Source organism: Ammospiza nelsoni, chromosome 1 (genome assembly GCF_027579445.1).
Source record: "Ammospiza nelsoni isolate bAmmNel1 chromosome 1, bAmmNel1.pri, whole genome shotgun sequence".
In the NCBI taxonomy this organism is placed as follows: domain Eukaryota; kingdom Metazoa; phylum Chordata; class Aves; order Passeriformes; family Passerellidae; genus Ammospiza; species Ammospiza nelsoni.
The window spans coordinates 11,464,701-11,476,703 of record NC_080633.1 but is presented as its reverse complement, the minus strand read 5'-3'; the positions used below and the strand labels follow the sequence as shown (position 1 = coordinate 11,476,703).

At 42.0% G+C, this 12,003-nt stretch overlaps 1 protein-coding gene across 2 annotated transcripts in view; it reads left to right on the top strand.

Annotated features, from left to right (window-relative positions):
* Nucleotides 1-12,003, top strand: part of ADARB2 (adenosine deaminase RNA specific B2 (inactive)) — a 306,224-nt gene that overhangs the window by 200,485 nt on the left and 93,736 nt on the right. For both annotated transcript variants that reach the window (XM_059487045.1, XM_059487055.1), the window contains exon 3: nucleotides 5,598-6,502. In XM_059487045.1, the coding sequence (XP_059343028.1) occupies nucleotides 5,598-6,502 (905 nt within the window). The remainder of the gene's footprint in view (nucleotides 1-5,597; nucleotides 6,503-12,003) is intronic.

Sequence of the window (12,003 nt, the reverse complement as noted above, 5' to 3'; positions counted from 1 at the left end):
TGCTGGGATTGCATGAAACAGTGAATAATCATTCCCTGTTCACTGCTTAAACCTGTCTGCCTTTCATGATGTTACAAGACTATGCCTGTCCCTGATCTTAAATGTGCCATCCCCACTTTGCCATGGGGTCAAGGCAGATGATCACCAGCCACAGGTCATTTTGAATCCAGGCTGCACCTCTAGCAGGAGCGCAGGATTCCTGGGTGTCTCATTATGGAGTGCTGCCACAGGCACAGGCTCAGGGCAGCACACGCCTCCCCAGGGTCTGCAGATGGTCCCCAACACACTGATTTCAACCACTGCAGCAGCCTTGAAGGGCACATTCCAGACTCAGATTCAATGTGCTGAGGCATGTTCAGTTATGAGCATGTTGGTCAAATTCCTCTTCAGACAGCATGAGGCCCCAGAGCTTTTGTTTCCAGTGTGAGATACAGCCTCACACTGTGAGACAGACAGCCCTGTCGCTAAGAAAAAAGTGAATATCTCATTTCAGGAGGCAGAGCTCCAAGCAATCCTTCACCAAAACTATTTCCTTATTTTTGTTTTGAAAACTGTCTATTGCTATCATTTGGATTTCTCCAGGGCCTAAAATGTTCTGGCTCTGATTCAGGAAGGTATGTCCTTAGGTCTGCCTCTGCCATGGGCTGCCCACATTTTCTGCTACATGCCATTCTTTGCTAACTTGGACAGAGAGCACCAGAATTTTAGTATCAATCTAAGTCAGGTCATTAGATCATTTGAATAATTTCCCTCATAGGTAAGATCTGTAGTAGACATGGATTTCACAGGTATTTCAGATAGTTAGGTGGACAAAGTAGAGTATGTTCATTCTGGAAGAGCTAAAGAAAATGGCAATCACCTTTCAACTTTTCATCTTTCCTTTAAGCAAAGTCCTGTACATTTTTCACTGTTAATGCTTTTCTCTGTAGTGAGATGTTACACACCAACAAAATCTAATTGGTTTTAACCACCTGAACCCTGTGAGCTTCCAGGGAGTGTTCAGGGAGTGTTCAACAGAGAAGTAATGGCTTACCTACACTTTTTACATGAAGATTTAAAAATACATGTTTGTTTTCCTGTGAAAGGGAAAAGAGTGATTTCCCTTGTTAACTTCAATTTTATCATTCCAAAGTCAAGAATATCAACCTAAAAATCCCAGCAGAAACATTCCCAACTCTTGGTTGGGGAATCAATAAGTGTATGAAAATGCCATCTTGCTTGCAAGAGGAGACTGCCCTACATTGCATTTGATGTCAGAGCTGGCCTTGGACAGAGGTACCATGGCTCTGGCTCCTGAGTTCATTCCTACTGCTCCTGATTCAAGATTTTTTGCTTTCAAGTATTCCAGGAATTATGGAACTCAATCCTTCTAACACCTGCAGTCAATGTGATATAGAGGAACAGCAAAAATGAACTCTACATAAGCAATCTATGTTTACTAAACATTTCTAAAGACAGTAACTGCCTGTCTCACAGATATCAGTTGAATCGGGAGCTGGCTATAATACAGATATAGCAAATTCTTACTTCTAATATCACAACCTTTCAATAATGTAGTGTCCATTGTGTTCAATAGTAAAGATGCCAGCAAAAAGGAAGATGCCACCTACCACCTCTCCTTTCCCATCCTCCCTAGGAGTTGACTTGGCAGCAGAATAACCTTCAACAGGAACAATATTATCTCTTCAAATGTAGCGTGGAGGATCGGATGGTTAGTTCTGCAGAGCCCTTAAGACCCAGAGACATAGTCAGTGTCATTATTAGTGATGCATTATAGTTCTGAAATGCTCTTGATGATGCAAACTCTCTAGGTTAACTCTACTGTGCATAATGACCAAAAGGAGAAAAACATGAAAGACCAGTCAGAATATTGAGGAGTAGTGCATAAATAAATGTATTTCACTAACTGCTTTCCTTTCTCCCATTCAATTACTGAAGCCAATACAAGATCACAATGTCTCCTGTTTTCTGTGAAACTGAAAAAATCAATTAATCAAGTTACCTGGGGAGATATTACTGTGCAAAGCTGCAGGACTTTTTTAGAAATCTTACTAAATAAATTAGAAACTGTTGCCAAAAAACTATATTTTCCTTCCTCCTTTTTTTTTTTTAACTCCATCCCCTTTCAATGTTATTATTCTTCAACCTTTCATCATGGGAGAGCCATAATTTATTATCTTTTTTTTTTTTTCCCAAATGTAAAGAATATATTTGGGAGAGTCAAGAACAAAGACATTATGAGAAATAACAAGACTGAAAATGATCCACAGTTTTGCATTTTCCCTGTGTGTATCCTTTGACTTACCCCTTTCCTTTTAGCACTCTTCATTTCTAAAATTGCTTGTGATTGTTCTATTACAGCTGCTTACAGTATTTATCTTGTGTAGTTTGGTGTCATTTGCCTGCTTTGTCTGATTTTCACAATAGAAGTACATGTGCCACCATTAGAGAGGTAATCTTATGTCTGCTACACAGAGGTCTCATAAAAGACACATTTCAAAGACTTCCTATTTCAAAGATACCTGAAAGTATAAAGTAATTTCACATTTCCTGGCAGCTGCCAGGGATCACACAAGTCCATCAGGCTCACAGACTTTCTGAGGCACTCACTGAGTTTAGGCTGCCTCTGCTTTACAGGCCACGATGACTCTTGGCTGCTGCAGCTCCTACTGAGATCTGGGCAGAACTGAGCTGTTTCCTCGTGTTTCAGGACAGGGTGCTCTAAAACCTGGTTGGCTGTAAGGATACTTGTACAGACTTTCTTTATTGTGGGGAGGCTAAAACACACCATAAATACAAGCATGTCATCACTGTGCATGCCCAACTTTGTCCACACATCCTTTGTGCTTGATCTCTGTAAGTTTTTCACTTGCATCTCTGCATTTTTTTTCACTTCATCAAGGCAAACTCTCTGTTGGCCAAACATGGACTAGACAATTTTATAGACATAATTTAAGACAAATAAGTGATGTTTATTTTGTGGTTTTAGTTAACCATTGTTTTATTGAGGGTGGTCAAGGTAAGACATTAAGGTCACACATTGATGCTCACAAATCCAGTTCTCTGACCATGAAAGAAAAACCAGATGGAATAAGACAATATGAATGATAAACACAAATAACCTCTTGAGTTTTCCTATTCAGTGGTGCATAATCAATACAAATTCTCCTCAAAGCTGAATATTGTGTGAAGCAGGAGCTATCTTTCTTTTCATGCTTCTTGACTACAGTATCATTATGTACCATAATTGGCTCTGTAAAAACCTATTAGGTTAAGATGAGAGAGGAGGTGTGAAATACAGAACCAAACCTGTTTCCTGCTAAAAAAATATGTCTGCGTCAAAATATTTTGCCTCTGCATTAAAAAATACACACAACTAAAGAGATATCTTCTGAGTGGGATGAAAACATGAGAAAGGGTCATGATGGAAAATGGCCAGAGACACTGCCAAGCTGGATAGAGGAAGTTAAAGCTGATATTCCCTTTCCCTTCAGATCAGAGTCTCTATAAATAGAGTTGTGAACTCAATGAGAAAGCAGCACATTATCCTTGTGCCTTAGTTATCATCATCTTTTAAATGTCTTATTTCCAGAGAGGTTGGTTTCAAGATGTCGTATTTTATACAGCTGAATACAATATGATAAAACTTTTTTTCTATTATGTATGTCTTTTGCTTTACTTTCTTTCCTCACCTCTCCTCATTCTGTCCCCTTAGCTTCAGAAAGTAAAAATTAACTAGTCACTAAAACCTTAATTTGTCATGTTCTACCTCAGCAAAGCACTGCAGAAGAGAGTTCTTTGGTGATAACTCTGGTGAGACACAGACCCAGGCTGGAAGCTCAGTGTGTGCTGCAGGGTTTTCAGGAGAGGAAGCCTAAAGATTCAGTTCTGCAGATAGCCCCCACAGATGGCATTTGTGCCATGACTATTACTCCTGTCTAAGCAGTGGCCCTCCTTCTGTGGAACAACTTGCATGAGTGCAGACTTAATGCTCTGATGGGAAAAAGTCTTTTGATATTAAATACAAGTGTAACATTTCAGGATATAAAAGTTTTTAATCGTGATGGCTGGTTCTACATGATCTCCACAGGCTCCTGTGTATCTGTTGGCCAAGCCTAACACTGGCATACAGCACAGACACTGTCCTCCAGCAGGAGTTTCTCAAAGCTTAGCCAGCATCTCACCCCTTACATTCACTCTACTTTGAGTAGAGAGAAAACCAAACGTGGCCATGCCCTTACAGAAAGTGGGAGGACTCTCTGTTCCCTAAGGACCACAGGGACCTTCTCTGTGCATGGGACTGACACAGCCTGTGCAGGTGGCTGATAGCGTCTGACAATAACAAAACGAACCGGGGAAAGGCTCCATGCCCAGCAGTGTCTGGAGTAAAGCAGGCAGCTGCACAGTGCTCTGCTTGGAAAGGGATCAGCTGCATCACTGCTGGGATGGGTTTCCTTGTAAGGTTGGTTACACTCATATTTACTTCCTCCATTTATCTCTGTCCCAAGAAATGCACAGGAGGACTGGAGGATGTGTCAGAGATGCAAGACATTTAAACAAACTCATCAGAAATTACAGAAATTTTATAGGATGGTTATTTAGCCAGCAGCACATCTTGTGTCTCATTCAGGACATCAGTGGGATGACTCTCCATGTTCAGCCATGCCTCTGCTGTGGCACAGAACACTCACAGCCTTGCAGAACATTGCACAGGCATGGGCCAAGGCAGGGTGGATTCATTGTCTCAACAACAGAGTGCTCCCCCTCCACAGCTCCCCACTGGCATTTCATTCCCTTCCTGGCACTCCTGGCAGTCACTCTCTCTCCTGTTGCTTTTCTTTGACACGATCATCCCTTACATCACTAATTGCTCCCATCATCATGTTCTGGCTTCTCCTGGTCTCATTGGGATTTATCTGCAACTTTTGCAATATTAGTTGTTACTGATGCAGAAACTAAGAGTATCTGCAATTGAGTTTGACAGAAAGGCACTCACTTACTAAACTGGGATTTGAGTCCAGACCAAATAATTGTTTCAAATGCTATGAAGGTCTGTCAGATCATTTCCTAGTCTGGATTCATTAGGTTGACAATGCGAGAGGCTATGGTGTGAGCAGAGTCAGTCAATGTATTCATTGCAAATAGATTATTCAATGCATTGCCCAATTTTTCTGTTTGTGAATCATTTCTGATTTCTAATAATGTGTTCATAAGCATTCACCCACATGGATTATAGAACAATTGTCATCCTAAGGGAATTTTGCAAACTATTTACACTTTACTAGCAGTTATCAAGCAGTTCATTTAAGTCACATAGCATCCATTATGCTTCATCTTTGAATGATGTAATCTTTTCTTAAAACAGAAGGCTAATGACTAATAGAAGCAGACCTTTAGGGACAAGTAAACATTCAGAACATGCGAGAAAACTGTGCTAGAAATAATAAACCAACCATTATACAGATATTTAGGGAAAACTCCTAAAATGGGCTTAGCAACAATTTTTTTTTTTTTTGGCTATTCTGACAGCCCTAGGCATAATGTCAGCTATGATGATGACAGTTGTAATGTGAGTTGTTTCCTTTCTTTACTGACAGGTACCAGCAGTGCAGAAGTAAAGGAAAATCGGAACATTGGCAACCTGGAGGATCATCCAATAGCATCTACTGATAGGGCAAGAGGGGGAACAACTAGCAGTAAGAGGAAAAGACCCTTAGAGGAAGGCAATAATGGCCATTTCTGCAAACTTCAGCTTATCTGGAAGAAGGTTTCATGGTCAGTGACACCAAAGAACGCTCTGGTTCAGCTACACGAACTCAAACCAGGATTACAATATAAAATGGTGTCCCAGACAGGTCCGGTGCATGCTCCAGTCTTTGCTGTTGCTGTGGAAGTAAATGGACTTACATTTGAAGGCACAGGCCCCACAAAAAAGAAAGCCAAAATGCGCGCCGCAGAGCTCGCTCTGAAGTCATTCGTTCAGTTCCCCAACGCCTGCCAGGCCCACCTCGCCATGGGAAACTGCATCAGCCCATCCACGGACTTCACCTCCGACCAGGCCGACTTCCCGGACACTCTGTTCAAGGAGTTCGAACCCTCCACACACAGCCAGGACTTCTCGGTCTACAACCCCGTCAACAACGAGCTGCTCTCCACCACGTACCGGCGCGGGCGCCTGCTGTGCCACACGCTGGACCTGGTGGGCCCCGCCAAGGCGGGCAAGCACCACGTGGCCAAGGCCGAGAGCGAGAAGAACCCGGTGGTGCTGCTCAACGAGCTGCGCTCCGGCCTGCGCTACGTCTGCCTCTCGGAGACCGTGGAGAAGCAGCACATCAAGAGCTTCGTGATGGCCGTCAGAGTGGACGGGAGAACGTTTGAAGGCTCAGGACGCAGCAAGAAGCTGGCCAAGGGGCAAGCGGCGCAGGCGGCCCTGCAGGCCCTCTTTAACATCCGTCTGCCCAGCCACATTCCCAGCAGGAGTAAATGTCACCATTTGCCACAGGTGAGAGCTCCTGGGTAGCTGCTACCACATTAGAGGAACTCTTTTGATGGATGGCTTTGGTATTGCTGTAGCTGTTGTTGGTCTACTCAATGGTTCCTCTCATGTTACAGCAAGTGTCATGCCACAAAACAACCCTTTTCCCACAGAAGGACTGTTCTGGTTTGAAAGCAAAACCAGTGAGTGACTCCAAGTCAGAAATACAATTTATTTGGAAAAGGAAAGCCAAAATACATGCAATAATACAAAAGAAAAACCACTATCAAAGTCAGAATACAACCTGACACCCTGTTGGTCTGGGTGTTGGTAGCAGTCCAGTTGGATTGCTGGCTGCAGTCCTGGAGTGGCAAATGTGGTTTTGTTGGAGCAGTGATCCTGTAGAAAGGGTGTAGTCTTCCTCTGAAGATCCAGTGGAAAAGATGGCCGTTCCTCTGGAAATCCAGCTGAAAGACTGACTGCTCAATCCCAAAACCCAGATTATATCCAGGTGGGATGCATAGCTCCTTCCCTCTGGGCAGAGCATCTCACAATGGGTTGATATCATTCTGAGTCATGTGGTGGGTCCTTGATTGCCCATTAAATAGAAATGGCTCCTGGAGGGAGCTATCTCTGAGTTATACAGCAAGACATTGATGGGCCCATTAACAGGAGATAAGGAAAAACAATGCCCCTCCTGGTTTCAACAGCTCTTGAGGATAGAAATAGAATACATCTTTATATTGTAACCCAGGACAAAGACCCACAGACAAAAGCTTGGAAATAGTATCCTGAAATCATTGGGTACAATTTGAAGCTGATTCCATGGGAGCGTAGAGGAGAGGGCAAAATATAAGGGGAAATACCAACATTTCACTTTGTTAGAGACAACAATAATAGTGACAGAGGTAGAAAACTCAGGTAGTTCTGTGGAACTGCATCTTTCTTAACAGAGAGGAGCCCATATATAAAGGGGTGTTCAATTTCCTCCTTTTAGAGTTAATTTTTGATGAGGACCATGCTATTCAGAGGAGACATCAGTGATAAGGAATGCATCTGTGTCAGAGAAATTCTGCCACTGGAAAAGTTAAGAAATTTTGTTTATTATAGTCTTACTATTGGGGGTAATTTTTTTGTTTAGTTGGTTTGATTTCAGGGCTTGGGTGTTTTTGTTTTGTTTTTGTTTTCACATATGCCTCCAATGGTACAAAGTATACTGAAAGTTTCGAAACTTTCCTGGAATAAATGTAGAGATTACTGCTGTATTCACATAGAAAATACAGATCTGACGTGCCTACTTAGCACATGAAAATTTTGTAGTTGGTCATACACCAAAGGCCATCTAAGCATTACTCAGACTTGTGTCAACTTTCTAAGTTCTCAGGAAGACAGGATTTGCAGACCCTGGGAAGCATTACATGGGTTCAAGTAATTTATGGATTTGTTTGCACTGCCAGAAAAGGTTTGATTCATCAGCACCAGGAGGTGATCTACAGCTGCAAAGCTCCCTTTATGAAGGGAGCTGTTAATGTCCAGGATTTAATGCAAAGCACTAGGAGCACTAAGAGTCATTCTGCTGTTGGCTTGCTGTGAGACCGTAGGCAAGTCATTTAAATTCAATATGCCTGTAATAAAAATGAGCATATTATATAAAAGAACACTTCAAGATCCTTAACTAGTGTGTAAATGCAAATTATGAGTAGCAATTCTCATTAACATTAGTAAAAATGATCATTATATGTTCAAGGAGTTTGATAGGAGATTAATCCTCTAGGTAGCATGACTGCCTGCGGGACCCAGGAATTATAGTTGGTGACCTAGAAGTTTCCTTTCTATGTTTCCAAAAAGAAAACATGTTAAATGTGAGAAATTCTAAAATACACCATAATCCTCCACTTTCTTTTAATTCCAGGCTGCAAACTCCACGAACCAGTGGGATAATAGCACAGTTCAATAATAACAGTGATCTTCTAACAGAGTGCTTTGCAGGCATTTTGGAAACCTCAGCCAACACGACAGTTTCACCTTTCCAGTGCTCCTTCAAAGTACACACAGTTTTAAATGAGATACCTCTAGTGTTTCCTACCCAAATGAATTCAGGCTATAAGTAATCCCATTCTGGTGGTTGCTTTGCTGCCCCCAGTGAACTTTGCTGGGTGGGTCAGCAGGTAAATACCATGTATTTTTTGGCCTCTGGTTTGTCATGTTCTGAAACTATGCCACAAGGATCTTTGCTTCGGTTCCTGAGCTCTCTGAAATGTTCCCTGGTTTCTTGGCTTCACACTCACCTTCTGCCTGAATATCACATTTTACTTCAGTCTCCAACTGTTCATTAAGTGACATATTCTCCAGTGTATGTTCCCTTTTCTATGGCCTTTTCTCCTTTCTGTAGACTGCTGCCCTCCTTATCTTCTTCTCTTCACTGTTCTGGAAGTATAAATGTCAGCGAAAAGGTGTCACTGAACTTTCTCCATCAGTATTTCTTGAGTGGTTATGTATTGTCCAACTGAAAGATTACTTTTAATGCCAGAATTCAGCACATTAATTGAGAGATAAGCCTTAACACTGATTTCTGCTGACCTCCTTACAAGCTGCTGTCATCAACAGATATAGCAGCTGTGACACAAAACCTGAGTTTATGTTACTCACTAAATTAATAATTCAAATTCCACAGAAACCAACAGACTTATTTCCACTGACTTCAGCTTAAGCGTTAAATCCAGAAGCATCTTTTCCTGTTCTCACTGTGTTATGCAGTATCTCATCGAGTGACTGCCTTTGCTCACTATCTCAGTCAGCCCATCTGGTCTTTGGTCAGCTGAAGTGGTGTAACTATACTGGGGAGAGTGCAGCTCTCAATAGCTGTGGTCAGAGCCAGCTGCTCCAAGTGTTGTTTTAGCTCCTTCTTGTCCCCCTGATCTTCTGGGGGACCACATTTTCAAAGATATGCTTCAAGCCAAGTTTTCAAAACTATTACTATTTAGAAGTCTTGATTTATGTCCATAAGTGTTTAAAAGCAGGAAACTCAAATAGCTTAGGAGCAGAATTTGAAATATTAGGAGGGATTAGTTTCTTCACAGAATAAGGAGCAACTCTTGTCCCATGCAACCATTCACTCTTTTTATGTACTTCATTGTATTTGTTAGAATATCAAACAGCTAACTCGTTGGTTGTGAGAACAGGCAAACAAGATCAGCTGTAAGAGTTTCAGCATATTTTGAATATTGTGTAGAATCCAGGAGTGTGTTTTTCTCTGTTTGTCCTTTCAGAGGGTATTCCAATTTTGCATGTCTCTGCTCCTGTTTGCCTTGCTATTATCAGTGGCATTAGGAGGCCACAATTTGCCTTTTCCAGTCTGACTGGAAGCAGGAAATAGCCAAAAGTCCTATAACACCTGTAGTCCAGTTGTCCTGAAATTTTGGATTTTGCAGTGTACAAGAAAGTTTCAAAACAAATCAGATGTCCTTATTAGCTGGGCATCCAAACCACTGACATTTCTGCTTTGCTCCTCAGGGCTCCCAGGGGACCTGCTGTCCCTCAGCCTGGGCCTTGGGTATGCCAGAGGACAGACAGACACTCTTCTGCTGACTAAGGGAGATTCAATGCACAATGTCCAAGGAGGAACAATAAGAGAAACTACCTAAAGGAGGGTGTAGCCAGGTGGGGCTTGGCCTCTTCTCCCAAGCAACCAGTGACAGGACAAGAGGACATGGTCTCAAGCTGTGCCAGGGTGGTTCCAGTTGGACATCAGGAAGAATTCCTTCCCTGACAGGGTGGTTAAGCATTGGAATGAGTTGCTGAGGGAGGTGGTAGAGTCACCAACCCTGGAAGCGTTCAAGAAACAATTGGACGTGGCACTTAGTAATGTGGTTTAGTTGGCATTGTGATGGTCAATCAAAGGTTCAACTTGAGGACTTTGTAAATCTTTTCCAACCTTAATGATTCTGTGACTCTGTGATTCTGTATTGTCCAGTTTGTCCTGAGAGGTGGTGTCTACACAGGAGGCTTCCTGAACCACCAGGAAATGCACAGCACGGATTGATGTCACCTTGATCTCTTCTGATTCAGGTGAAACCAAGGGGTACAAGAACAGCAAAGCCAGAAATAGATAAACTCCCTGGGTCATCTGCAATCCAGCTTGATTCTTCAGCTGCCTCTCACCATGAAAACACTTACTGAAAACACATCATGAAATTCTGAGCACTTTACAATACCAATGTTTTCTGAAAAGAACATTGCTGTGACTCTAACTTTCTTTCCTGTGACTGCTGCACAATGTGTTTGAGCTAACTGCAAAATTATACACAAAAGGTAAACAAAGACATAATACGATTTACACCAGAAAAAAACATTTAATCTCTTCATTTAAAACCAAGATAATTGAGATCGTGCCTTCTTTACAGCCATCAGCAGTGCATCAATCCACTTCTGTGAGTCTCATGCAGGTACAATAGTGGCTGGGAGACATATGCACTTGCCCATGTATAGGATGAAGAGAAGGTAGCTGAGATAATCCAAGAATCACCTGAAATGGTCACAAGATTTTCCCATCAGCCTGACAGTTCTTCTTCAACCAGATGTTTGATCTGTGCTAGGCACTGAAGTGCAAGATAAATACGATTGATGGTCAGAGACTGGGCATACAATGTTGATTGGAGTAGCTAAGATAGGAGCCTGGAGAGCTACTGAAGCCATGGCAGACATAAAGAGAATCAGGAGAATGGAAATTTCAACTCTTCACTGTACCTTGGATAAGTCACTAAATATTACTACTCCTTGTTTCCTGGCATAGTTTGTCTGAACTCATATTCTCCATCAAATGAAATGCAATTTCTTCAATTATAAGCTTTCATGGAAGTCTGGCAATTGTTTCTTCCCACTTTGGAAGCTCATGTTCTTACATTCCAATACAGGAGACAGCATCAGAGGGACCTGACCTAACTAACCCTAATGAGTCTGCTCTGGTAGAAATTCATCCACACACTCCCAGGCTTTCCAAGTGCAGTGTGCTCAGTTCAGGAGATCAGGGTGGCCCCCAGCTGCATCTGACCAACTTGCAATTCTTTTTCTGATCTTGTTGTCCTTCTAACCTGTCTTAGTCTAAATGGCATTCTTACTGCTGTAGAGCAATACCATTAATTAATACTGTCATAACAAATTAGTAAAAGAGGGGAGCCTGGATTTCAAATGAACCTAAATTAGAAAAAAATAGGTGTGATAATCACATTCACTCTGCTTTGAAATGGCTTAACACTGCTGTTGCTTGTTCACATTCAGCCTCTCCAGAGCAGTAGTTGTCTATTTATTTTAACAAAACCTCATTGTGTTTTGTGTGTGTATCCTCAAAAAGAAGCAGGATTTCTCTCTTTGGCAAATACAGCTAACCTTTTGGTTCCAGTTAAATCCCCTATTTGCCAAAAGCTTCATCTGCAGGCTAAAGCAACCTTGATCCCACATTGCAGTGATTCTTTACTTTGAGCAGGTCAAGGATTCTGGCCAGTTAACTTCAGTGCCACCTTGGTGATAAG